This window comes from Pleuronectes platessa, chromosome 2, assembly GCF_947347685.1.
Source record: "Pleuronectes platessa chromosome 2, fPlePla1.1, whole genome shotgun sequence".
Lineage (NCBI taxonomy): Eukaryota > Metazoa > Chordata > Actinopteri > Pleuronectiformes > Pleuronectidae > Pleuronectes > Pleuronectes platessa.
In genome coordinates, this window is record NC_070627.1 from 3,844,131 (window position 1) to 3,870,546 (window position 26,416).

Genomic DNA, 26,416 nt, shown 5'->3' on the forward strand with positions numbered 1-26,416 from the left:
GGATGTTTCTGCCTTGACATCATCGCCAGAATAGAGCAGGAAAGGTGTGTGTGTGTGTGTGTGTTGTAATCATTTCCAGACAATATAAAGGTGAGTGTACATGTATGTGTACTTATAAGCAGTGTGTAAACTTCTTGTGGTTTGTGAAACTCTTTGTGTGTTGTTCTGAAACAGATGGAAATTGCTGTCGCACCGAATAAAACAGTCAGGGAGGATTTCCTGTCTTAATTATTACCCTGTGTGTGTGTGTGTGTGTGTGTGTGTGTGACTCTGTGTGTGTGTTTGTGTGGGGGTGTGTGTGTGTGTGTGTGTGTGTGTGTGTGTGTGTGTGTGTGTGTGTGTGTGTGTGTGTGTGTGTGTGTGTGTGTGTGTGTGTGTGACTCTGTGTGTGTGTTTGTGTGGGGGGGTGTGTGTTACCATCTCCGGCTCCTGAACAGTCCACGGTGAAGTGTGTGGGCTCGTTGGCCTTCAGGCCGGTTCTCTCCACTCCAGGACCGAACACCTTCACCATGTTGGGGTGACTTCCTTTCCCCACATTCACCTACGAGCACCGACAGGAAACAACATCTTAATTTAACAATTTAAGGTTATGTAAAAATCCATCTTCATACACAAACTATAAACAGTCACTTGGTTTTTGGCAGTTTTTCATCATTACAGAGAATGAACTCAGAATCTGGAGTCCCACAAGGCTCCGTCCTGGATCCACTTGTTTTTTTTGTCTCTATACATTATGTAGATTATATACATCTTTAAATGTGATAGTTGTGTCTCCTATGGCTAAACATAACAGAACATCTGTTAAAAGGTTATATTAAAATGTAGAGTACATCAGAATTTAGATTTACTCAAGTGAAAACTTTTTAGTTTGTCGTCTCTTCTAAGAGACTAAGATATTGGTATTTTCGCTAAATTTACAGCTACAGCTGCACATGCTACAATCAATAATTAATAAAAGTGAAAAGACTAAACTAATATATGGCAAGTATAAACCAAAACAATAAACCACAAGTTGATTTTGAAAGGGTGTGTTAACCCTAACCCTGTTATTTTTTATAGTTTTTATCTGCTAAATGTATTCCATGTTGAAAATTTTGAAAAGACACATGTTAAAAGAGATTTAGTGTTAAAAAAATAGATTACATTTTATTTTTTTGATGGAACAAAGAGGAATGGGCATAATTAGATCATGTTTCATGTACAGATTCTGAAGGGATATTAATGGTCAACGTGTTAAGTGAAAGGCAAACGACTCATATATAATATAATCACTCTAAACACACTGAATTTAAAAGAAGTTTAATTGAGTCTATTTCCAGTTGGTCTCTCGAGGGAAAAATTATAAACTTAAATGAGTGAAATACATTATTAAATTCTATAGAAAAAGAATTAGCTAAAATGACAATAAGGTTACTCAAGTGAGAAATGAGTGAAAATGAACCAAACAACACAGTAAAACATTTAAATGAAATGTGAGAATTTATTTTGAAACCAATCTCACTTCCATCGTAGTGTAACTGAAGTGATGATAAACGCTGATGATGATGATGATGAAGGTGAGTTTCAACACGTTAGTAACAAAAAACAGATTCACGAGCGTTAGGACAGAAATATGCAGCAATTAAGTTTCATTAACTAAATTAGTCTTGGGAAAACAGAGCTGGGAATTAAAATAAGTTTAATGTCGTGGTTTGAACAGATTACACACATCCAACGTCATGATACATGGAAACCAGAGGAAAGTCTGGAGAAAGTTTTCCTCTTAGTTTCTTTATCAGCTGTTATGAAATTAAAAAAGACGAAAAACTAAAACAGACTAGTCGTTAATGTGGCTACTTATCTATTCTTATTTTTCTAAATACAATTGAATATCAACCTCAGTTAAAGTCGGGCCTCTTTACTTTCCCAGTTTTTGAAATGAAAGGTGTCGCTGCAGCAGATCTATGTTCCCAGTGCTGGGAGCAGGTAACTGGGTGGGGCTGTTTACCTTCCATCCTCCACTATAGCAACATGGAGCCTTCAGGCCGCTGCAGCTCACAACAAGTCTGCTGAGTCATCGCTGTGACATCAGCTCTAACTCTGAAATCAAACTTTTCAGACAAGTACAAACATCGCTGCACCAGTTGAAAGTCTCGGGTGGACCAGTGCAAATCTCGTCTTCAGCACACAAAACATTTTTTTTCATGTGCTGCAGGATGTTCTTATTTATGATAAATGAAAAGAAATATAAGCACATAAAGTATGGAGCAGTTTCCAGATCTAAACATTAAAGATTTGAAATGGTTTTCTTTTTGTCTCCACTGTCTCAGAGTAATTGCTCGTTGTGGGGACTGTTGGGTTCACTCTATAATTATGTAACGTCTTTCTAAGTGAAGCCCTCTGAGATAATGTATGTTGTGAAGCAGCTAAATAAAAGAGTTCAGGTTTATTGAGCAGCTTTTGGACTTTGTGCCTCCGTCGTCTTACAACACAAAAGACTTTTGTCAACTCCTGCTGCTTGTTGTTGGCATCAGGGTCAAATTCCTGAGCAGCTCACGGACTCAACAGGTCCGAGGCCAACTGGCAGTTTCTCACCAGACTTATTTACCCAGTGGGTGAAACTATAAACGCCTAAAAACAACAACAACAACCAAGTGAAGACAGCTGAAGAAGTCGGTAACCTCACAGTTACAACAAAAGAAAATAAATACCTCAAACTGTGATGATAAAACTAAATGAAAGGTGGTGACCGAGAAATGATTAGTGTAAATCTCAACTGAAAAATGAAAACATTTTCACTCACATCCTTTTTATGAATATCATTTCTTGGACAACTTGGTCCAAAGTAGACTTACAGTGACTTAAAAGATGGATCAGACGATTGTAGCTGAGAACAGAGCAGAAGCTCAACCACCAAAGAAAGTGAGTGTCCTCATCTATTGTAAGAGGAGCTGGGTAACAGAAGGTTTCTAAATTGCTGTTAATTCAGAATAAAGGTGGATGTTCTAAATTCATGAACTGAAAAGGTTTTCATTTAAAAGAAGAAAAAATTACACAAAAACAAAAAATGAAATCACGAGCCGTTGGGGCGACAGCAGAGCTTCACTCATCTGAACCTCTCACCCCCCCCCCCATGCAAGATCAAACATCTGGCTTCAATTTCAACTCAATTATATCTTGTGAATCACAAGTAGACTTTGTTGTGATGTTTGCAATATTTCAAATAATAAGAGTAAAACTATTATATTATTATAATAATCAATATTTAAGTAAACACATGAGTCGGATCAGACTCAGGTTTCGCTGATTATCTAAATTATTAGTGTCACTCATACGGATTTTGATATCAATTGTTGATATGATTCAGTTTTCTCACTGGTTTGTAATTTTCTCACTGGTTTGTAGATTTCTCACTGGTTTGTAGTTTGAATCACAAAAGGTTCAGTTCAGTGAAGCTCTACTGTAGCTCAACATTTAAAAAAAAATAAAAATAAAGTGATATAAAATACAAAAAGCAGAGTGGGTAACAGTGCATGGTCAGTGGTTACAGAACAGACAAGACAGGTTAGTGAATATGGTGATTCAATCCTTATACTATAGTCATAATATATCATTGAAGTCAACAAACAGATCTACTTCTAATAAAAGCTGTTATGATTAGTGAGGCTCTAAGTGCAAAAGACAAACTATAGATTGTTACAGTGCAGCCACAGGAGAGAGAGTTAATACGTGACGTGTAAACTATTACAAGATGAAAAGTTAAAATGAAGACAAATAGGAGAAATAGTTTTTGATCATATTGTGGCAGTGATGTGTTTTCAGGCACTTTGATTAAATGTCTGTGTTATTTAAACCTACATTATTCATCTATTTGTTTTGATAAAATCCTGATTAAAAAAACAAAAACAAAAAAAGAAAAATCAAATTTTCTCATTATTTAACATTTTATGGTGATTTTTTTCCCACCAGCATCGTTTTGTTGATTTTAAAACTGAATGCATGATGCTCCAGATTCAGCAGCTGTACCTCGCCTCAGTGTAAGTCGTGATGATAATCAGAGGCTTCTTAGCTTTGCTGCTCACATCAGGACTTTTGGACTTCACCTTCTTCACACTTTGATTTAAAACCGTTTGCTCGGATCGAACAACGACTCTGGAGCTTTCGGTTTTAACCAAAGGTTCCGATGTGACAACTTTGACCCTTTGTGCCTCAACCAGATCCCCAGATTTGGGCAGGATGGCACTTCCTGTTGTGACGGGAGGCTGTGAGCGGCGGCTTACCCTGAAGGGGCTGTTGGGGACGCCGACTCCTCCCCAGGACACGGCCACGGTGTGTTTGAGATGGGAGGTGGGCGTGTAGGAGCAGGAGTACTGCCCCTCGCCTTTACTCCTCACCTTCACCTCCACAGGAAGTCCCTCTGCGTCCTGACAGACGGGCAGAGGAGGCGATCAGTCGAGTTTAATCAAAACATTTTTAAATGATCATCTCATTGGATTCATCCTATATCGAGATTCACTGATCTCAGGTGCAAGGATTTGCTGCTTAAAATACACAACAGGTGTCTTTTTTTTTAAGTTTTCTTAATATCGTGAACAGGAAGTGCCCCGTGCATATGGAGGACGGGACAAATGCTCTTCTGTGGACGTGTTTCTCTGTCTCACCTGAGCTGAGATCTTCAGTGGACCTTTCCCGGCCTCCTTGGCGTTGACAGTGAACTCGGCCGGCTGGTTGACCAGGCAGCCGCTCTTCTCCAGCCCCGGCCCAAAAGCCTTGACCTACGGTGACGAAGCAAGAAATGATTATTCCTCAATCTTTACACATAAACGCATCCATCTTGAGCTTTATGTTGAAACAGAGAGTTGCTCAGTTTGGAGGGGGGGGGGGGGGTCTCTGACCTTGTCCGGGTCACTGGTGTTGTCATCAGGGACGATGAAGGCCATGAAGGGGCTGTGCTCGATGTCCTCCTCGTCACAGGTCACGTGGACGGCGTACTCTCCGGGTTCCGTCGGCCAGTAGCTCACGTCACATGACCCATCGTTCTGGTCCTCGCACTCGATCTTCGCCTGTGAAGGTCCCTCGATGGCAAAGCCTGAACAAACAGCAGGATGGGTTAGAAGGGATGTGGAGCAGGGGGGGGGTTCACCAGCAGAAGAAACGCATTGTTCTCACCCAGCACCCCCACGTCAGTGCCGATGGACTCCACTACAAAGGCCGCGGGTTTACCCACAATGCCTCCCTCCAGGCCGGGACCCCAGGCCCTGATCTGCTGAGGCCCCGCCTCCTTCCCCACCATAACGTCGAACGGACTGAAAACAAGAAAGAGAGAGAGAGAGAACTGTCAGAGTGAGACAAATCAAACAACCCTGTGTGGTCATTCAGTGTGTAACTGTGTGTGTGTGACGCCACACAGCATGAGCTCATCCTCAAGGCTGTCGACACACACACACACACACACCTGTAACTCAATATTCAGCAGTAACTGGCTGTTAATTGTATGCGTGTGTGAGTGCGTGTGTGAGCAGGATGTGTGTGATTGTGTGTGCGTATAAACTGTCTGTTGTGATATATTGTTTTCGATATGGCGCATGTTTCAGAGTCTATCTTTGTGTCATGAAGAACTCTCCAGCCTCTTTACAACTTAAATCTAACTTCAACCTGATCCCTAAAACTAAAACAGCTCGATGCAGAGTGTGTATGTGCTACTCTTTTATTTTGAAAAGCACTTTGAAAGTAAGCCTGAAAGGTGTGGTATAAAGTATTGTTATTACACAATGACCCTTATTATCTAAAGACTCTGGATATGTTATGTTTAGTTATTGAGGAGAAACTTTATCTGAATCAGCTTCTGCTCACATGTTTATTGTCGGTCTAATGTCCTAAAACAGATTTATTGTGTTTTGAAAAATGTGCACAAAAGACGCAGCATCATTCGAATTTTAATTTCCTTATAAAAAGGTATTTTGGACTTTGTGAGTGTTCCCTTCATCTGGTGAGAGAACATTCGAGACTGGAGAACCTGTTGGTGCCTGCTCATGGTTCTGGTCTCAATTCTGGACGAACCACAAACAAGCTACTCTTTACATGTTTTTTTAAAAATACCTCACAAGATGAAGATGAGCCCTTTCTGCTCCGACATGTGAGGAACCCTGTCGTTAATGTCCGCACAACAAAACACACAATCTCCTCTTCAGACAAGTGACAAAGAGAACACGAGGCCCAGACTGAGTCTCCTGCTTCCCCTGAGGATCCACCCATTCACACCAGATGAGGTAATGTGCTGAGGTAATGCCTGAAACCACAAACTCACACACACACACACACACACACGCAGGGTTTACAGCTCACCTCTTCGGGATGTGCTGACCCCCCCAGGTGATGGAGACGCTGTGCTTGCCAGGACTGTTGGGATAATACTCGTAGGAGAACACACCGTCCTGACCTGAGATCTGCTTCACCGGCTCCTCTGTGCCTTCTGGAAAACACAAACACACAAAGCGTAATCACAAATTAAATCCAATTTAAAAAAGAGCGTTCTGACGTTAAACACAAACCCACAGGACCGAGCCAAGCGAGCCGAGCCAACGAGAAGCAACAAGGTTCAACTTAGGTTTAAAAAATAGAAAATAAAACATGATTAAACAGAAATGTTGTGAATTGTTTTAATATTGTTTGATTGTTTGTCTAAGTGGCCGCCCCCCCAAGGAGACGCCTGCCTGCTGCTGTTTACCAGGTGTAAATAATGATGAAGAACAATAACAACCATCATCTTCATTATTTACTTATTTTAAACTAGTCACACAGAGCCATAAAAATAATGATTAAAACTGAATAAACCATTAAAATGTTAGGAAGTCAAATAAACCCAGGAGAGCTTCTCCACTAAAAGTGTGAGACAGGAAGTGAAAGAAGTCCCAGACGTCCTCAGACAGAGCTCCGGGGCTCAGACTGTAAACACCCTGTCCTCTTCAGATTTCACTCAGCCACAGATAAAAGACCTCGGGCCCGAGAAGCTCGAACCAAACACCGGCTCATGTGGGACTGAAGATAAACACATGGACCCGTGAGGACGACCATGAGGAGCCTCCGCGGTCAGTGGCTTTCTCTGGTTTGAAGACTGAGTGAGGTGAAGACTCCACGTTGAGTCTCTGCAGAAACAGACTGAACTCACTGGGTCCTTTGACGACAGCCTTCAGGTCTCCGCTGCCGGCCGTCCTGGTGTCCACCTTGAAGTCCCCGACCTGTTTGACCCTCAGGCCGGTCGGCTGGAGCCCCCGGCCCGTGGCCCTGCACGACCCTGGCATGCAGGCTGGACAAACCGGAGAGAGAACACATGGAGGAGTGGTTAGATGTTTCCTTATGATCTATATATATATAACTAGAAGTGATGTGGCAGAGCTGACAGGACTCACCGGGCCCCACGTCCACGCTGAAGGGGCTCTTGGGGATCCCCACCCCTCCAAAGGTCACAGTAACAGTGTGTGGTCCGGCCTGGTTGGGTTTGTAGGTGCAGCGGTACACACCGTCGCCCTTGTCCTCCATCATCACCTCCACACTGTTCTGCCGGCCCTGAGGGTCTCGGATCATGGCCGTGACGTCTCCTGTGCCGGCTCCTGCAGAGGAGACGTGAAGAAAAGGAAACTCTATTCAACGACTCGGCTTTAACGAAGGAATTTCAACTTTATGGGGAACGAGCAGGGGCATCGCAACAGGGGAGGCCAAGCAGGCAATTACAGCTGAGAGGTGCCCCCCCCCCCCCCCGGAGGACGGACCATTACGTGAGTCCACAACAACTCTGTGAGAAACCCTTGAGTTCTGTGATCAGCACAGGAGACGGCTGCACGGTCTGAACCGAAGCCTGAGCCACGGAGCTCCTGCCAGAAGCTTCTAATGCTCCAGGTTTAGTTGATGACTACATCGTCTAAACATCTGAGACCGAGATACAAGTTTGTAATTAAACTATAATTTATGTTTATGTGCAGTTTACAGTTTTTTTTATAATCCTGATAATTAAAGAATAGTTTTCAGTCTGCAGTGATGCGTCTGGTTCGTGGCTGACCTGCAGTGTAGATGTCAAAGTAGGTGGGTTTGTTCGCGACGATGCCCACAGGTTCGATTCCCGGCCCTTTGGCCGTGACCTTGGAGGCGTCGCCGAGCGCTTTGTCCACGCTCACCTCGAACGGACTCTTGGGAATCTGCTGACCTGCAAACATCACCGTCACCTGGGAACCCAAAACCACAGTCACAGGGAGTGAGACACAGAATCAGTGTGACATCATCATAGAGATCAAATGAAGCCGTTTAATGAGCTTATAAATATGTACAACTTCATTCTTAACTTTTCATACCAACCTCCGTGAATTGTTAAGAATTAGATTGTCTACAATTTAAAGTTTAGGTCCTAAAGTAATAACGAAAAAAATAAATTGTGAACTTTTGCTTGCTCCGTTTTTGGATATTTTTGAAATTTGAAAATTTCAGTGGAATTAACATTCTCAGAAACAACTGACTCATGTTTAGAGAAACCGGAGTTCACCTTGTGAGCTCCCACGACCTGAGGAATGTAGGTGACGCTGAACGTCTTCTTGCCCTCGTTAGGCTCCGCCTTCAGCTGAGGAACAACACAGATGCATATTTTAGATCCGTGCGATTGTTCGACTTCGTTCTCTCTAAAGAAGTCGGACATGTTGAAGAGGAGGAGGAGGAGGAGGAGGAGGAGGAGGAGGAGGAGCAGGATGTGGTGTGTACCTCCTCTCTGGTGCCGTCCGGATGGTCCAGGTAGACGGTGACCTGACCCTGACCGGCACTGAACGTGTCCACGGTGAACACAGCGGGACGCCTCACCCGGTTCCCCGTCGGTTCGATGCCTGCACAGCGAGAAGAGACTCAGACACGTTAATGTCGATGATGTCAAAGACAGTTTCAGAAGCACAGACATTATCACTGACTGTCGACTGAAAGTGAAGAAGAAGAAAACACAGTTCAAACTGAAAGAAACGGATTTACTTTACTTTGTCAATACGACTGTTGAGTGAATCGTTTTGTGAATTTTCAAACTTTTACATTAAATTAACCTTCATCTTTGTGTGTGTGTGTGTGTGTGTGTGTGTGTGTGTGTGTCCTGTTGAGTATATATGGAGTCATTTCCAGGTATTTCCTCCTCATGCTAACAGTTCAATTTGGAGGACGACCTCACCGATCTTTGTCTGTTTGCGCGTCTTTGTGTGTGTGTGTGTGTGTGTGTCTGTGTGTGTGAGATCGGAGTGCGAGCCATTGTTCAGCCGACCAGCCGCTCACTTCCTCTCATTGTCAGCCACACCAGTGTTTCCAGTGAACCCACAGTGAGAACAACAGGTCACAAACACAGAAGCTGCTGTTATTCAATCAGAGAACCTTTAAAACCAGAACCTAAATAGACCTAAATAGTGTGTCTGTGTGTGTGTGTGTGCGTGCTGGTGTTTGTGTGTGTGTGTACCTGGTCCGTAGGCTCGGGCCTTCTTGGGGTTGAGTTTGGGTTTGAGTGGAGCTCCTGTCTTCAGTTTGGCTTTGGGGAACTGAGACAGGTAGGTCATCACCGACTGCTCGTCTGCACCGGGGTCAATGATCTCCTCTGGGGTGATCACCTACACACACAGACACACACAGACACACACACACACACAAGACACACATCAAGCTCATGTTATCTGTGCTATAATGTGAAAGGATCGTTACAGTAAGATAAAGCATGGATGATGAATCACAGACAAATAAGAAACAAACAAATCTGCCTTTGGCCTCAAGCTTCTTTAAAAAGAGATTTATCTGAACACTTCAACAACACTTTGAGACTCACAACACAAGGAGAGTTCAAATAAAAGATGCATGTGTCTTCCTTTTTAAAACCTGGTGCCTACATCACCCACAATGCAACGTGTCTGCTGATAGTGAGGTTGGAGATTCAGGTGAGTGGTGCTAGCAGCAGCCTGAAGCATGAATGAGGGGGGAGCAGAGATAGCGAGCGGCCGTTTGTCTTTAACTCCAGATTCCAAAACTTAAAAACATATTTACGCGGCTCTGCCTGGAGCCACAGAAGAGAGATAATGTTTTCAATCCATGTTTGTTTGTTCTCACCGTCACCAGGACTACGCAAAAAACTGCTCAACCAAATTCCCGTGGAGGGAGGGGGCGCGGCCGAGGGAAGAGCTCATTCAATGTTTGCGCGGCTCAGGATCAGGGGGCGGATGTTTGGAATTTCTTTGTTCCACATTGCAAGATGGAGCAGGGGACTGATATCTACGAGGGTGGAATCTGTGTCAAGTGAATTTAAAAGTGGTTTCCTAAGGGGAGTGCTGGTTTCATTCTGGTTTCACATGTGCACTAACGCTGCTTACTGGTGTGGTAAAGTGTCTTTAGAAAGCAGACATACAATTGAAGTGCATTACACTGTCAGAAGTTGAGCATCAGCCTCATTTACAGTTTCAGACTTTCCAGCAGATTTTGAAACGAGGCTGAGTTCCTCCACCTCGGGAGCTCGTGGCTCAAGGTCGACGCTCCAGGGTTGAGGTCAGAGTTTTTTTTCACGAAGCCAAATCGCGTTGCTTCACACCAGACTGGGAAAACTGTTCCCTGTGGATGTGTAGCTTTGCGTACTGGGGCATTGTCATGTTGAAACAGGAAATGCCGATTAACAAACTGTCGACACAAAGTTGGCAGTGACGCTGCTTCTTTCTGAAATATCACTGTTCTCTGCAGCGTTAGGATTTACTGTCAGTGAAACTAAGAAGCTCAGACCACAGCCAAAATAAATACAGTAATAACTATTAGTATTGGGAGTCGGGTGTCCACACACTTTCACGTAGTTATCGACAATTATTTTGAAATAAAAGTGGATCAGCCTCCGTGACTCTACAGGCTGATGTGACCCGGCTGAACTGTGGGGGTGTGGCACGGTGGTCGAGGAGCTGGGGAGGAAACGTGGCTCTGGATCAGATCTGACCAACACTTGGTTCAGTCCGGGACACTGAACTCACACCGCTCTCGTCTCTCTGCTCATGTTGTCATGTTGTCATGTTGTCATGTTGTGCGTCACTGGTTCAGGGTTTTCACGAGTCTAATATCGGTGAATTACAAGGATTGCATTTCCCAGATATGCTCTAAATTAACGTCAATAAAAAGAACCAGGAATCATCATCATCATATTGTTATGACATCCTCTGACGTTCTAACTGGTTTTCTCATTACCACTTGGGGAAAAAACCATTTGTTGCATAACTCGGGATAAAACATTTCAGTTTCAGTTGCTTTTTCATTCTCTTGGACTCAAACGAGTAAAAACAGATTCAGGATCAGAGGGTTTTCCTTTGTGGTGAAGAGTCAGGAAACTGAACGGTGCCTGTGTCCATGAATCCGTCTCCTGTGGTTTTCACAGGACGCGGCAAGTTCCGTCTTCATAGAGTTAAAAATGCTTTATTGTGAAAATCTATTATTGCAACAAGATCCTGAGAAGAAACAAACTTTAACCTCGAAAAAATAAAAAACTGCCCTGGGATGATCTCACTTGAGTGTTACACAATGATTACAGGTCACGAGACTGAGAGGGAATCGAACCTGCGGGATGCCCAGCCACTCGTCAGCCAGCTGCATGGCTTCAGTGGCATTATTCACTGGTTTGACCGAATCCCAGGTTTCCCAGTCTGGACACAGACCTGCAAGAGATCACAGCAAAACACAACAATGTGAGAAACAGCTGCACACAGACACACAACAGAGAGAGAGAGAGGCCTTCTGGGGAAACTCTCTTTTCACATTTCTAACACTGAGATCTGCTTCTATGAAAAGTTATGTTTTCAACCCCCGTCCTTGTGTTTGTTGGTTCATTGGATTGTGAACAAGATAACACAAAAACTACAGAATGAATTATCACGACACTTGGTGAAAGGATGCGATACAAGTCAGGGAAGAGCCCATTTCATTTCGGTGCAGATACGGGGGGGGGGGGGGACGTGTCACACTGTGAGATGAGTCTCATCAGATCGACTCTCTCCAAAAATGAGTCTTCAGTGGTTCAACGACACACTGCTGCTTTCCCAGAGCTCAACTGCAATACAATACAGTCAACACACACACACACACACACACACACAGACATCGACAAACACACACAGTGTACCTGGTGCACAGCTGTCCACCAGTGCTCCCAGTGCCTTGCCGTCTCTCCAGTCCCTGCTGAAGTTGCTGATGGGCAGATCTGGGACTTTGTTTTGGATCCAGCCGAGCAGACGCTGTTTAGGTGTCTTCGATTCTGCCTGAAAAACATCAGGACCAGTGCAGTCAGCACCAGTTGGGTTCCAGTTATACATTTCCAGTTGATTCAAACGTTTATACATATACGTGTCGTGCTTTGCAGAAAGACAGACGTCAACAGACGGGGATGAAGATGGGCTGTTACCTCTTCATCCTCACCCTCCCACATTGGCATGGAGATGGAGTAGTGCAGGATCAGAGTCCAGATCAGACCCAGGATCAGCTTCAGATTCCCATCCACGATGGCTTTAGAGTCTGGAGGAGAGACATGCAGACGTCAGATCAGCCTCTAAAACTCGAACTGAATACTTTAATGTAAAAATGTCAATTAAAAGAAATACAAATATATTTTAACACAGAATGATCTAAATTATAGACATTTATAAGTAGAAGAGATGGAAAAAGGGAATTGGGTTATTCATGTTTTCTGATTTAACCGCTGACGTCCATGATTTACACCACCAGCAGCTTTAATCTGGCCCCCCCCCCCCCCCAACATGTCGACACGATTCAACTCAGTTCAGACGGGGATGAAAAGTTGTGCAACGCTGACAGAGCCCAACCTGTGATACACAATTACCTGAACACAAGCCAGAGACAAACCCATTTTAACAGAGCAGAACAGAGAGAGAGAGAGAGAGAGAGAGAGAGAGAGAGAGAGAGAGAGCTGCACACAGACACACACCAGCTAATCTCCAGCTGCAGCACACACAGTTCAGAGTCAAGCAGACAAAACGTTCCTCTTGTTTTTAATTCACATGTCCACTTTCTCTCTCACAACAACTTCTTCTTCTTCTTCTTCTAACATTTAATAAATCAAACTAACGAGGCTGCGGTGACACGAGGACACAGATGAGTCTAAATACTTGTCTCATAAACTCTAGAGTAAACTTCCTACCTTCTGATTGGTGTTTATTGTTAATGTGTTAAGTGAGTTCAGTTCTTATGCAACTGTTTTGCTGCGAGCGAACTTGCGACACAGTGAATTTCTCAGTGCTCATCAGAAATGAAGCGTGTCCCCACAGCAGCGCACCTGAGGACTCGGCTCTGCACCGTCAGCAGGCCGACGTGTTCCAGCAGCTCAGGGTGAGGTGGAGCGTGGGGAGGCGGCTGCCTCACCCATGGGTGACACAACCCTGTAATGACTGGGTGTGTGTGGGTGTGTGTGTGTGTGTGTGTTGGAGTTAAGGTTGTATGGTAGAGGGGAGGTTGCGACATCAAACTTTCCTAATCTCTCTCTCTCTCTGCCAGATTCAAAACACTCATTTATCTTTTTTCTCTCTCAATCCATTGCAGCTTTTCTCCTCTTGTGCTTCCTCTCACTCTCTCACTCTCTCCCATTGTTTTTTTACATGTCATTTCACTCTGATCTCTGTGGCTCCCCCCCCTCTCTCTCTCCCCCTCTTTTTCCACACAGCCATATTCCTTCCCTCCTTTCCATTTAGCTGTTTTTCTGCCCCACCTGTGTGTGTGTGTGTGTGTGTGTGTGTGTGTGTGTGTGTGTGTGTGTGTGTGTGTCACCACCAGCAAACATCCTGTCAGCGAGCTGCACTCGACAATGACCTTTACCCTGTGCGCACACACTACCCCCCCCACACACATACAGCACCACCCATGGCTGAGCACACTCCCTCATTCAGCTGAGCACTCACTGATCACTCTGAATGAGACACTTTCTTTACCGAGACCAGGTGAAGAACTAAGAAACCCTTAAAGTCATGACATCATTGTGTAGTTAGTGTCTGAGCGAAGGATTAAAGTCGTACTTTCTTCTGAACTGGTGCTTTTGTGACTTAAAGCCACCGTTCCCTCACAAACCTCTGATGCTGTTTCCCAACTGGTTTCTTTTGTGCTTTGACGACAGGAAACACACATGTTTTTAAAAAGGTCGAACAATATGAAACACAATATGTGTGTTGTACAGGATTTTGAAACCTGCTGTTTTTAAACTGAGCCAGTTCATTAGTCCAGAGTCAGATCGGTCCCAAAGTCATTCTGCAGCAAAACAACAAGCTCAGACATTAGAGACTGAGCTGGTTGTTTACTAAATTTTGTATGAAATTTATAGATTTTTCACTATTATTAATAATAATACTATTTCATTATTATAAAAATATTCAATTCTTTATATTCGAAAAACATCCTCAATTGACTTTTAGTGCCTAAAATTATGAACTATTTGTTTTAACTATTTGATATGAAACAACGTTTTAACCTTAAATCTAAACTTTAAACTTAAAGTTATAACTTTTGCCTTTGAACTTGAGTTCATTCAAACAGTTCAACACCATCAAACTGAGTGTGTGTTTGAGTGTGTGTGCGTGAGTATGAGTCTGTGTGTGTGTCCTCGCCGACACAGTTTTGTGAGTATCGAGGCTATCGCCATGGTAGCCTATTGTTTAACAAAAGAAGAGGGACAGAGAGGGCGATGGGGGGGGGGGGGGGGAAATAAATAAATACAGCGAAACAGAACACTAAAAAAACAAGTGTATTGCATTTAAATGTGTGTGTGTGTCTGTCTGTGTCTGTGTGTATGTGTGTGTGAGAGGTTTAAACAGCTCTGATAATCTGCTGCATTGTTTCCTGAGCGTCTGACTCGCTCCGTCCTCCTCATGTGACTCTCGGCTCTCAGACCTGAAACAGAGTTCAAACCTTCAGCTCACGTTCTACACACAGATCTATGAGAGGAGCTGATGTCACGTTCTGGGTTTGTTCTCTAAAGACACACAAATACTGCTGGTTGGACACACACACACACACACACACACACACACACACACACACACACACACACACACACACACACACACACACACACACACACACACACACACACACACACACACACACACACACACACACACACACACACACACACACACACACACACACACACACACACACACACACACACACACACACACACACACACACAGAGAGGAAGGTAGTGCCCAACGCTATTCAACCATATCCTTCGAGGCTTCAAGGAGCTGACTGGTCTTGTTCAACCCCAGTGGTGCCAGTGGGAGGACGTTACCTGATCCCACCAAGAACAAACAAACACGCCCACTTGTGAAACTGGTCTTTGGAGCTGTGGTTTTCAGAGACTGGAGGATGATGATGATGATGATGATGATGATGATAATTGCAACATAAACATATTTACCCAAGTACATCAGAGCTTCTCCAGGAAGATTCTAATGTTTTTATCTAAAATGGAGATGGAACAAAAGACTGTAAATAAAGATTCAGCCGTGGGATCCACCCACACTCAATCTCCACTAATCACAAGTCAGTCTTAGCTGTCAATCATGACCAAACTCATTAACTAATCAAAAACCAAACTCCCTGGAGAAATGAACAGTTCAACAAACAGTCAGTTTGATAAGAACGACTTTCAAAGACATTAACCGTCCTCCAGAAAAACATTTATTAGACGTGAACAAACTTCTCACACTTCCTGACCGAGGCCGTCGAACTACAGATTCTGAAAATTCTGAAAAAGTGACAAAAGTTAGTATTTAAACTAACAATGAGAACTCCAAGGCATCCAGTAAACCTTAAATGACACAAACCAAAGCTTATATTTTGAGCGTATTTCTTTAAAAGCATATGAATTATTTAAAACTCTGCGTAAATGAACGACATGAAAAAACAATATAACATTTTTATTTTTTTTTATTCCATGACTTTTCCAGGTTTTCCATGAGCGTAGGAACCCTGTCAGAGAATCCTGAAGCCTTTAGCCGAAGACTTTCTTTATTGAACTCTGATTTCATGAACGCCTTCATGAGTGCATGCCCCCCCCCCCCCCCCCGCCCTCTCAGCTCTTTCATTCAGAGATTTATACATCAACAAACCCATTCACAAGTGCCCCCCCCCCCCCCCCCCCCCGTTGTATAATCAGTCGGACCTGCGTCAGACGTCTCTGCCGATACCTGTGGATGTGTTGACCCGTCACTATGGCAATGCAACAACATCCAGACAACAAGGACACGAAATGGAGACGTGAGGGGGGGGGGGGGGGTTGCAGAGGGAAACAAAGAATGGAGCAGAAACAGAAAGTGAGGGGGAGTGAGATAAAGTGTGTGTGTGTGTGTGTACAAAGTGTGTGGGAGTGTGTGTAAAGGTGAACGAGGGAGGGAACAGAATGTCGCTCTTATCAGCGGGGCCACACCTTCACTGGAACAGGAAGTGAGAGAACGAGCCGAAACCAGTGACCTGCAGCAGAGTGGTCTCCAACAGGCAAGATTATAACCAACTGGTAAAAGACCAGTCCAGTGGGTCAGTCCAGCACAACTAACAAACCAGGCACACAACGAGTTAAAGCCGCGTCACTGTGTGAATGTGTGATAAAACTACTTTGATCATTATCCTGACGAATGAAACAAGCTGTAGAACGTGTGTCTGATTCTATCGGTCAAACAAATGAATGAAGGCTCATATCATAATGGTGACTTTTACCACTTTACATATTCTTATACATTTATATGTATACATTTTGTTGATTTTATATTTATACATCTGTTTGAACTATCCACTCCAGCAGCACAAGAACACTTTCATTCTAGACACTGCCACAATCACATCATTGCTTTCTGTACCATAGGGTCAGACCCATTCATGTACCTGTATCTGCAATGTTCTACCTGTGTATGTTTGTTTTATGTATGTATGTCGGTTAGGTGTATAAGTGTATAAGCTACTGGATGACCTAAATTTCCCACGGGATTAATAAAGTATCCATCAATCTATCTATCTATCTATCTATCTATCTATCTATCTGCAAGGGAAAAAAACATCCGATGCTTATACTTTAAGATTTAAACATCTGGCTTCATCTCAACCAAACCCATTAAAACTCCAAGAGGAAAACTTTCTCCACGTGTCCAGCTGCAGATCTGTGATAAGGGAGGGGCAGGCTGATGGTGCAAATCCAGGAACATCCTCTCATCTAAGGTTTGGCCTTTGTGGACGACACAGATCACGAAGACCGGCTCTTGGACCGCGTCCTCCAAAAGGACACGTCCCCTGAACTGGGACGCACCTCATGTCACGTCATGTTTTGACATCATTCCTTCCACATGATCATATATTACAGTATTTCTCCATCTACATAAGCTTCAGTTTTTATCGTTCGGGTAATATGAAAGTTTTTAACAATGCATGACATCGTCTCCTGATTTCTTCATGACTTCACTTATCATATGAAATCTTCTACTTCTCTCTTATCTGTGGGGATATTTGAGAAAATGTCTGTCGGACCTTGACCTTAATATTTAACTGAACAGCTCCAGAAGTTTATCATTTGGAGATAACCTACCAAGGAACATTCTCACCAAGCCCACGCCTTGTTGTGTTAATTTGCATTTACACACACACACACACACACGCAACCAGTAAATAAATAAAATACACACACGTTGAGTTCATTCAGACATTTACATACATTTCTAAGCCTTTTGCTCAACCAGGCTCACACCCTGTCTACAGGTGAGATCACTTCTGTGTGTGAGGTCACTGTAGTTCACTCTCTCCCTCTCTCTCTCTCTCTCTCTCCGTCTCTCGCCCTCTGCTGTCTCACTTGAAACAGCTGTTACTTCTCATGACGACTGGATCCGTCTCACAAACACACGTTCAGCTTCCAACCCGACAATTTAGTGCTGAACAGAACAGTTGACGCCTGAGGCCCCTTCGCCACAGTGATGTCAGCAAGAGCGCCGCAGGCCACGCCCCCCCCCCCCCCTCTGGAAAGCCTTCAGTATCACACAGGAGAGCGAGGACACCATAAATCCATCCAAGCTATTATTTGGTTTTTAATAACCAAGATGATAACATCCTCTAATTTTGAAATCCTTGAACCCAGGATCCAAAGTTGTGTTATTGTTTCAAAATGGAAAACTCAGCACAGGAGGTACCTGCAGTGGTGAACAACAGGATGTGTGTGTGTGTGTGTGTCTGTGTGTGTAGGTTTGACCCACAGTAGGGTACACACTAAAATTCCACAACAGTGAGATCATCCCCCCCCCCCCCCCCCCCCCCCCAATTCATCACACACACACACAAACACACTTCAACACCCCCTGCCATCTGAGGACTGATGGATGGTGGCAAAGAAAAGCCACAAAAGCCAAACACACACAAACCCAGTCGTCCCAGTTGTGTCCCTGCACATTCAGTAATATTTATTGAAGACCATAGTCATCATCACAAGCCAGAGCCTTCGTCCCAGAGTCTTCTTCAGCCATAAACCAGAACAGGTGTGTTGTTAAATCAGCCCTACAATCATATTCAAGGCCGTAAAGTTGTGTCTGTAAATCTCTCTGACACAAGTTCCCCTGCAGTCTTCTACGAGTTAACTGGGGTTCAACCAGTGTGTGTGAGACATGGGGAGGACGGGGGGGACGTCTCTGAATGGGAGACGATGTGGTGGTTTGGGTGGTTTAGCTTCAGCATGGATTGGGAAATGAGAACCCACCTTTGATTAGAGGGAATTCAAACTTCTCATGGATGTACACGTGAATGTGATGATTTAATAAACTCCTGATCTTAAATGTGGATTAAATGTGGAGTTTGGATTTACTGTTAAATTGATTCAAAAGTTCTGTCACAGTCATTAAGGACAGATTTACTTTCCGTTCACATTTTCTCGGTTTGAAGAGGCTCAATTCATCGCTTCTACCCCTGAAAGTTATTACAAAGAAATGTACTTAAGTTAAAAGCTATAAATAAATCTAGACTCTGTGGATCTTGCTGACAACCCGATGATGTGTGAGATGTTTTCAAAACGACAGACCCACAAACTTCCGAGGTTTAGGACTGGAACCTTCTCCGCAGAAGCCGGGAGTCTTCCCCCCCGAAGCATCGCGGTGAACTCCCAAACCGTGACGCCCATGACATCACCACATGATGCAGCGCTGCAGTAACTCTGCAGCTTAATAAGAGTCACATGAGTCACGCAGCTGAGAGATCCAGATTACAGACAAAGAGAGGGAGGCTTTTAATGTCCTCGGTTTGGTTCACGAGGGCGAGCGAGAGGCAGAGGCTGTGTCATTCTGTCTCTCTCTCTCTCTCTCTCTCTTTAATCTGGTCACTGGCCGCACTCAAACAGCTGCGGAGATGAAGAGAGAGAGAGAGATGAAGAGAGGGAGAGAGAGATCAAAGGACTGAGGAACTCGCTCTCATGTCTCTCAGAGTCATTCATGAGGAAATCAAAGAAGTGAATGAACCCAGAGAAAAACAGTTTTCAAAGAATGGAGCTGGAAGACGTCCAGAGTTGGTTTAAGAGGTGAATCTGGAGAGACTCTCCGGGAACAAGCAGGAGGACGTCAGGTCGGCACTCCGCTCATCAGAGGAGGTCTACAGATCCAGAGCTACCGTAGTTTTATAATTTTTTGATCCTGAATTGAAGGGCACTTAAAACGCCCACTATCGATTCAGTCAACAGCAAAATAACAAGTGTGGAAGGTGTTTTCAGACATTAACTCCAGAGCAGAGGATGTCTGCAAATTGGATCCAGACTTTCTCTGGAGGTTACACTGCACACAGCAGGAGATTCAGGTGAGAGGGGGGGGGGGGGGGGGGGGGAGCAGGCAGCAGCAGGATGTGACATAAACACATCAACAGTTTCCACCAAGTCCATATTTAAAAAAAATCGATATCTTTATCTCAGACGCCAGCATCGCACAGTTCACAATAAATAGAACAGAAGAAACAAGACGACTTGTGAACCCACAAGAGCCGAGTCGCCAGCACAGTGGTGCCCTGTCATTAACACACACAAACACACACACACACACACACACACACATCTGGCAATACATCTGCATCAGCATAAACAGGACACACACTGACAAACACACCGCAGCGTTTGGCCTTGAATGACCTCACCCTGCCGGTTCCCAGGCTATGAGGTCATCAGAAACTAGACCAGCCATGTGGTGAGGAAGAGGAGGAGGAGGAGAAAGAGGAGGGTGGAGAGAGGAGATGAGGGAAATGATGGAGAGAAAAGAAAGGAAGTTATGAGAGAGCACAAGACAAAAGAAAGGAGAATTTACATACGTGTCAAAATAACGAAAAATATGCAATTAGCGAAAGAGAGAAAAAACAATCAAAGAGCAGAATGAAGTTCAGAAGCCACGAGTCTGAAAGTCAATGAAAAGTTCAAACCCTGTTTCTACATGGAGCCGGGGGGGGGGAGAGAGTCGAGTCGAGATAAAAACCAGTTTCAACTGGGAAAACATTCTAATAATCCTGCAGACATTTGACTTCATTAAACGAAAGTAAAGACACAAGATGAGAAGGAAACTGGAAGAAAATTAAAATTAAAAAAAGTCTAGAAAAACTATTGATCTAATTATTTATGTTTATACTTGACGGCTGATTTTTTTTGTACTAATACCAAAGCAGTACTTTTTCAAAACATTGATATAACTTAACAAAAGATGCCAAAATCCACACATTTTTTATAATTGATTAATTACTCTCATTTTTTAGGCAAAAGCATAAAAAACTTCGCCACAGGAGGAGGAGGAGACCAAAGATAGAGATAAAAACAAGTAAATATTGGACTTCACATTCATCATGATTCCAAATGAGCCATAATGTTCCTCTGTACCTGCTGGATGTGTAAATATTAAATCGTTTGCAAACAGAAATATTAAATTATTATATTCAAATCTGCTCTGCCCCCGAAGGCAGAGATGACTGAGTTGATCTCGAGAACTTTCAGACTGAGTTAATAAGAATGGAAAACGTTTTTATACTCAGTGATACAGAGTGATACAGACTCAATTCAGCCAGTGAGGAAAAGATAAACTGGAGAGAAAAGAGAAAAGAAGAGAGAGAAGGAAAAGAAGAGAGAGAAGGAAAAGAAGATGAAAAGAAAAGAGGAAGTAAATGGAAGCAGAGTGAATGAGAGGAGCAGAGTTTGAGATGTTTGTAGCTGAGCCAGACTGCAGGAGGTTCACCACCACTGTGACTATCACAATCCTCAGTGAACCACTGGAACCACAAACACGCACACAGACAGACACACACACAGACAGACGTGTGTGTGTGTGTGTGTGTGTGTTTAAAAGAGAAAGAACAGACAGAGAGACAGTCTCTTTCTCTGTCATCTCCCCGTCAGACTGATCATTAAACTAATATTTAGTGACTGTCCTGAACTCTGCATCATATTTGTGTGTGCGTGTGTGATTGTGTGTGTGTTTGTGTGTGTGTGAGATGTTACATCCCCACACAACAAAGGCGTCTCTGTGCAGGATAACAATGAAACCAGCGACATGATGACAACAGTCCAGCTTCATAAAGACTTGGGCGTCTGCTGTGAGACAACAGGATGTGATGAGGACAAAAGGACAGGTGTGTGTTTGTATTGTACATTTAGTTTTTTTCATTCATTGCATCTGAGTGGATTCAGACACTGAACCACGCGGTTCTAATATTACTCCAGTTTGAGCATCCTGTCCCTTTAAGAGCTCATTTCTAACTGTATGTTAAAAGCTGACATGATTGATTTTCAGTTTTCTATCATTGGTTCGTTGTTTTCTTGTTACATAATGGATAACAGGGCCATAACCAACAATTATGGTTATTGGTGATTTTCTCACCACATTGAAAATTATTGAAAACAAACAAACATGTTTACACTTAACTGGTGTTTACATCGTTTTGACTCTGAAAGAAACAGACTGTGAAACACAACTTCCTGTTATGAACGTTTGTCAAAGTGGATTTTACTGCGACACTTTGTTGCTTTTAACTTCATGTTGGAAAAACCTGCACAGAGCTGCTGCATTTAGACCTGAGAGCAACAATGGTGCTTTCTGTGTGTGTGTGAGTGTGTGTGTGTGTATGTATGTGAGTGTTAGTGTGAGTGTGTGTGTGTAAATCAATATCCTTGCCTCTCTCATGTTACCTTTTCTGCAGCAACACAGAAGCTCAGTGTGTGTGTCTGTGTGTGTGTTTTACAGTTCACTCACACCTGAATGGGGCTGTGGGCCGAGTCCCTCGAGCTTCATGTGGTTGTTTTCAGGACACGTTAATCTACGATTTCCAACGCGTCTCCTTGACGTGCACCGTGCACGTGAAGTGTGTGAGTATGAACAGAGAGAGGATCTGATTTGAGGCTAACGCTCGATGGAGGTTGGGAGGTTGGGATCTAGCGCCATGTCAGAAAATTAATTTCCACAATAAGCTCGAGTAACAGGATCACTTTGATAGTTTGGTTTTAACCAAATATGTCGGATTTTACAGCAGCTCTGCAAAATACATGTTTTTCTTTTTTTGGGATTTACAGCACAAGTTCTGCTTCTTCAAGTTCTAGCCACAGCCTGAGAATAGTTCTCTCATCTCTGATTTCTTACCCAGACAAAAATTTGGTTTCTATTCGGGCAACACAAGTCATGATTCTTTAATCTGAAATCCATCCTTCAAACAAGAGAATCACAACCACAGCTCCCCTGGACGGTTCAGTGACTTATATCTTATAAATGTTATTTACCTTTCTGCAAGTGACGTGATTAGTGATCCGGTTGTGATGAGTGATCTGGTTCTGATTAGTGATCTGGTTCTGATTAGTGACCTGGTTGTGATTAGTGATCTGGTTCTGATCAATGATCTGGTTGTCATTAGTGATCTGGTTGTGATTAGTAAACAGTGATAATCTCCAGAGGCAGTAAACAAGGATCCAAATCAGAGAATCTGGACTTTGAAACCACTTCATCTTCAGACGTCGATACTTTCACAACGTGTGCAGTAAAAACAAACCACGAGGGCAAAGGTCACAAATATTAAAGCAGCTTCTGGAGGAGAGAAACTAACAGAAAGAATTATGATGGTGAGAGAACAGGCCCGATGCAAACACTGCTGCCACCTGTGAGTTAAAGACATGGGAGACCTTTACATGTCATTGCACATTACAGTCTCTACTGTCTTGGATGGATAAACTCTGAAGTTTAAACCACATGTTAACGGCTCATTAGCTCAAAGCAGCCAACGTCCTGACGTCCTCTTCACAGTCAGACCTGAACTCAGTGTCCTGTCTGTCCTCTTGTCTGTCCTCCATCTCACAGGACCTGAACGCAGCACGAGGCCGCTCCGGGTCATTGAGGTCACGTGTGACACTTCTCCTTCAAATCTACCACACCTCCTCCCCCCACCCACAGTCAACTCCAGCCAATCACTGACTATATTTACTGAGGTTGGCCTGAGAACAGGTGGAATGTACCTCATTCCCTGCTGACCTTGGGACTCTGTTCTCCCTCTGTGTGTGTGTGTGTGTGTGTGTGTGTGTGTATGAAATAATGTGTGTGTGTGTCTTCCTCCATACCAATCATTCTTTGTTGTGATGAAAGTGAAAAACAATGTTTCAAATCAGTTTCAGCTGAATCATGTGCTACATTTGAATTACTTGAGTTTGTCAGTGTCTTCACTTCTAAACTCTGATCCAGGATCTGAGTCGGACCAAATCCTATATCCAATACCTCCCTGCAGATTTCTGCCTCCAACAATCAAATTCGAAGTTTAAAAAGAAATTCCCTGAGGACAGACTTGAGATATCATGAACGTGCCCTTGACCTTTGACCTCCCAAACCTAAATCAATTAATCCAACGGGTCTACTTGAGCATTTGTGGCAAATTGGAAAGGAGTCTCTCGAGGCGTTCTTCAGATAATGTGTTCACAAGTGTCACAGTGACCTTGACCTTTGACCTCCAAATTCAGTTCATCCTTGAGTCTAATGAAGTGCACGTAGGCTGATGCACTGAAACAGATACGTTTATTAAACACAGTCACTTCACTGAAAATCGGGAATTTCTTTCTTCTAAATGAGTCATGTCACAAAAACACAGCCTGGAGGCACCACGCTGGTTAACTGTGTGTGAGAGTGTGGTGTGTGTGGTAGGAGAGGGAATGAGGTCAACTACCTGAGTGAGGTGCCCACTGAAAGCTACAGATCCCGTCGGGCCTGTTCATTCCGTTTTTTCCGAGCACACACACACACATTCATTTCACTCACGAATTAAAGATTTAAAAAAGAACGGCTCGTTGTTTACCACTTTGTTTTCCTGAAAGCCTCACAGCTTGCTCCAGCGTCTAATTGCTGGTGTCCTTATTTACACATCCAGCAGATGCGGGGGGGGGGGGGGGGGGCATTATCGTGTCCGTGTGAATCACGTGTTGTTCTGTTTTTGTTCTGTCGAGCATCTAAATGTTCCACGATGTTCACCAGCTGCTCTCCGACTGTGTGTGTGTCTGTGTGCGTGTTGTGTGTGTGTGTGTGTGTTGTGTGTGTAAGAACAGGTAACGCACAAGAAGCATCAGCTTAAAAACCCTGATAAACATCACCTGCTGCTGCTTAATCAACATTGTATGAACTTGTTGAATAGAATAAGCTTCATTTATATTTACAGCTTGATTTTTATCATATTTGCTGCCACAGACTTTCAGAAGTATACGTAAAATACAATACAACTTTTATCATATTTCAGCTCTTAACTGTAAATTCTATGGCACATTTACAGAGTTGCAGATGAGCAGTAATAAATCCACAGTGATTCATCAGTCCAGAATCGAACACAGTTAAATATCAACTTGATTTGGAGCGTGAAGCGTTTAGCAGCAGAAGAGCCACATATTTAACTCCGGAGATGGAAGAGACCAAACTTGAGCTAAAAAGGGAAATCAAACACTGGACTTTTTGATCCTCAGGTGGAGACAAACCTCTCCAGTGTCTCAGTGTCGTCTGGTTTGTGTAAAACTTCACACATTATCTATAAACACATGAAGAAACATGTCATCACTGGTGAGTTTACAGCAGCCAGGAATTCATCTTAATGTGTTCTGAGTGATTCACCGACAAATCATTTCAGTGCCAATCAAACCTCCTTCAAACCTCCTGGAGCCATGATGCAACACACCTGCCTGAACAAGCCGACAGCCAACACCCTCTTCAAGCAACACTTGTGTACACACACACACACACAAACACACCCCCAACACACACACACCATAAATGAACAGATTTCCTCTTTAAAGTCAAACATCAAAGGACCAAACCAGTGCGTCATCCGGTTGAGACTCACTTGTTCAGTTTCTAAGGAAGATTTGAAAAACCATTAAAACCATATTTTCAACAAGTACTAGTAAAATAATGGAATTTGTATTCAGCAGTCTGTTCTGCAGAGATGGAATTATTAACAACGGTTATTATACTTATATTGATCTATTAACATTAAAGTTTATTATCAATAAAGATAACATTCCTGTATACTTCTCACCAATCTTTCCCTTTGAGGTGTTTTTGTAGAGTTTGTGCGAACACACTTGTGTACACACTGCCTCTTTACACAATCAGACAGAAACAAACATAACTGTGAAGGAGGAACAATTTTTAATTGCTTTAATTACTTTGAAACATAACTTTGTGGGATCTGTGAGATGGAGCGAGTGAATCCGGTGTTTACACGACATGTGGGTTAAACCCCTAGGACGACAACCTGCTGCCCCCCCCCGCCCACGGCAGAGCATTGAGGAACTGATGGAACAGCAGAGAAGAGCCTGAAGATATACAGACTGCAGAATAAGTATCAAAACATTAAACACGAAACTGGAGACGGGCTGAAAATGTTCCTGCGTGCTGTGGACAAAAGACCAGGGGCCTCACAGGAGGGGCCCCGCACCACAGCCTCCCATTAACACACACTGGTAATTGAAAAGGAGGCGCTGGGTTCCACCGCTCTGTCTGCAAACAGCTCCTTCCCACGCTCTCTCCCCCCCCTCCGTCATGCAGGTGAGGCATCTGACAGACGGACGTTACACTGGATCCCACCCAGCGTGTGTCCACACCACTGACTCACTGTGGTTTCTTACTGGTGCACTGATAAAGTCACAACGGTTACTTCGCCTTACATCTGAGAAGTTCATATCACCTGGATTAAAGAGAGTAGCCCTTCAGGCGAATCGACAGACCCACTGACAGACCCACTGACAGACCCACTGACAGACCCACTGACAGACCCACTGACAGACCCACTGACAGACCCACTGACAGACCCAGAGGACATTAGAAACCGATCAGTCACTGGACTTTAAATCTTCTGACGACTGACTAATGTTTTATTTCAGCTCTAATTATTACTATGAAAATACTTT

The 26,416-nt window shown here is 43.6% G+C and overlaps 1 protein-coding gene across 1 annotated transcript in view; it reads right to left on the reverse strand.

Annotated features, from left to right (window-relative positions):
- The window catches only part of LOC128462062 (filamin-B), a 47,173-nt gene that overhangs the window by 16,862 nt on the left and 3,895 nt on the right, over window positions 1–26,416 (reverse strand). Inside the window, exons 2-16 of the mRNA XM_053447315.1 lie at window positions 12,407–12,516; window positions 12,128–12,263; window positions 11,566–11,663; window positions 9,452–9,599; window positions 8,725–8,843; window positions 8,513–8,587; window positions 8,036–8,198; window positions 7,389–7,589; window positions 7,148–7,285; window positions 6,325–6,451; window positions 5,149–5,285; window positions 4,875–5,068; window positions 4,641–4,754; window positions 4,260–4,403; window positions 418–541 (exon numbers count right to left, since the gene is read on the reverse strand). Of these exons, the coding sequence (XP_053303290.1) occupies window positions 418–541; window positions 4,260–4,403; window positions 4,641–4,754; window positions 4,875–5,068; window positions 5,149–5,285; window positions 6,325–6,451; window positions 7,148–7,285; window positions 7,389–7,589; window positions 8,036–8,198; window positions 8,513–8,587; window positions 8,725–8,843; window positions 9,452–9,599; window positions 11,566–11,663; window positions 12,128–12,263; window positions 12,407–12,516 (2,028 nt within the window). The remainder of the gene's footprint in view (window positions 1–417; window positions 542–4,259; window positions 4,404–4,640; window positions 4,755–4,874; window positions 5,069–5,148; window positions 5,286–6,324; window positions 6,452–7,147; window positions 7,286–7,388; window positions 7,590–8,035; window positions 8,199–8,512; window positions 8,588–8,724; window positions 8,844–9,451; window positions 9,600–11,565; window positions 11,664–12,127; window positions 12,264–12,406; window positions 12,517–26,416) is intronic.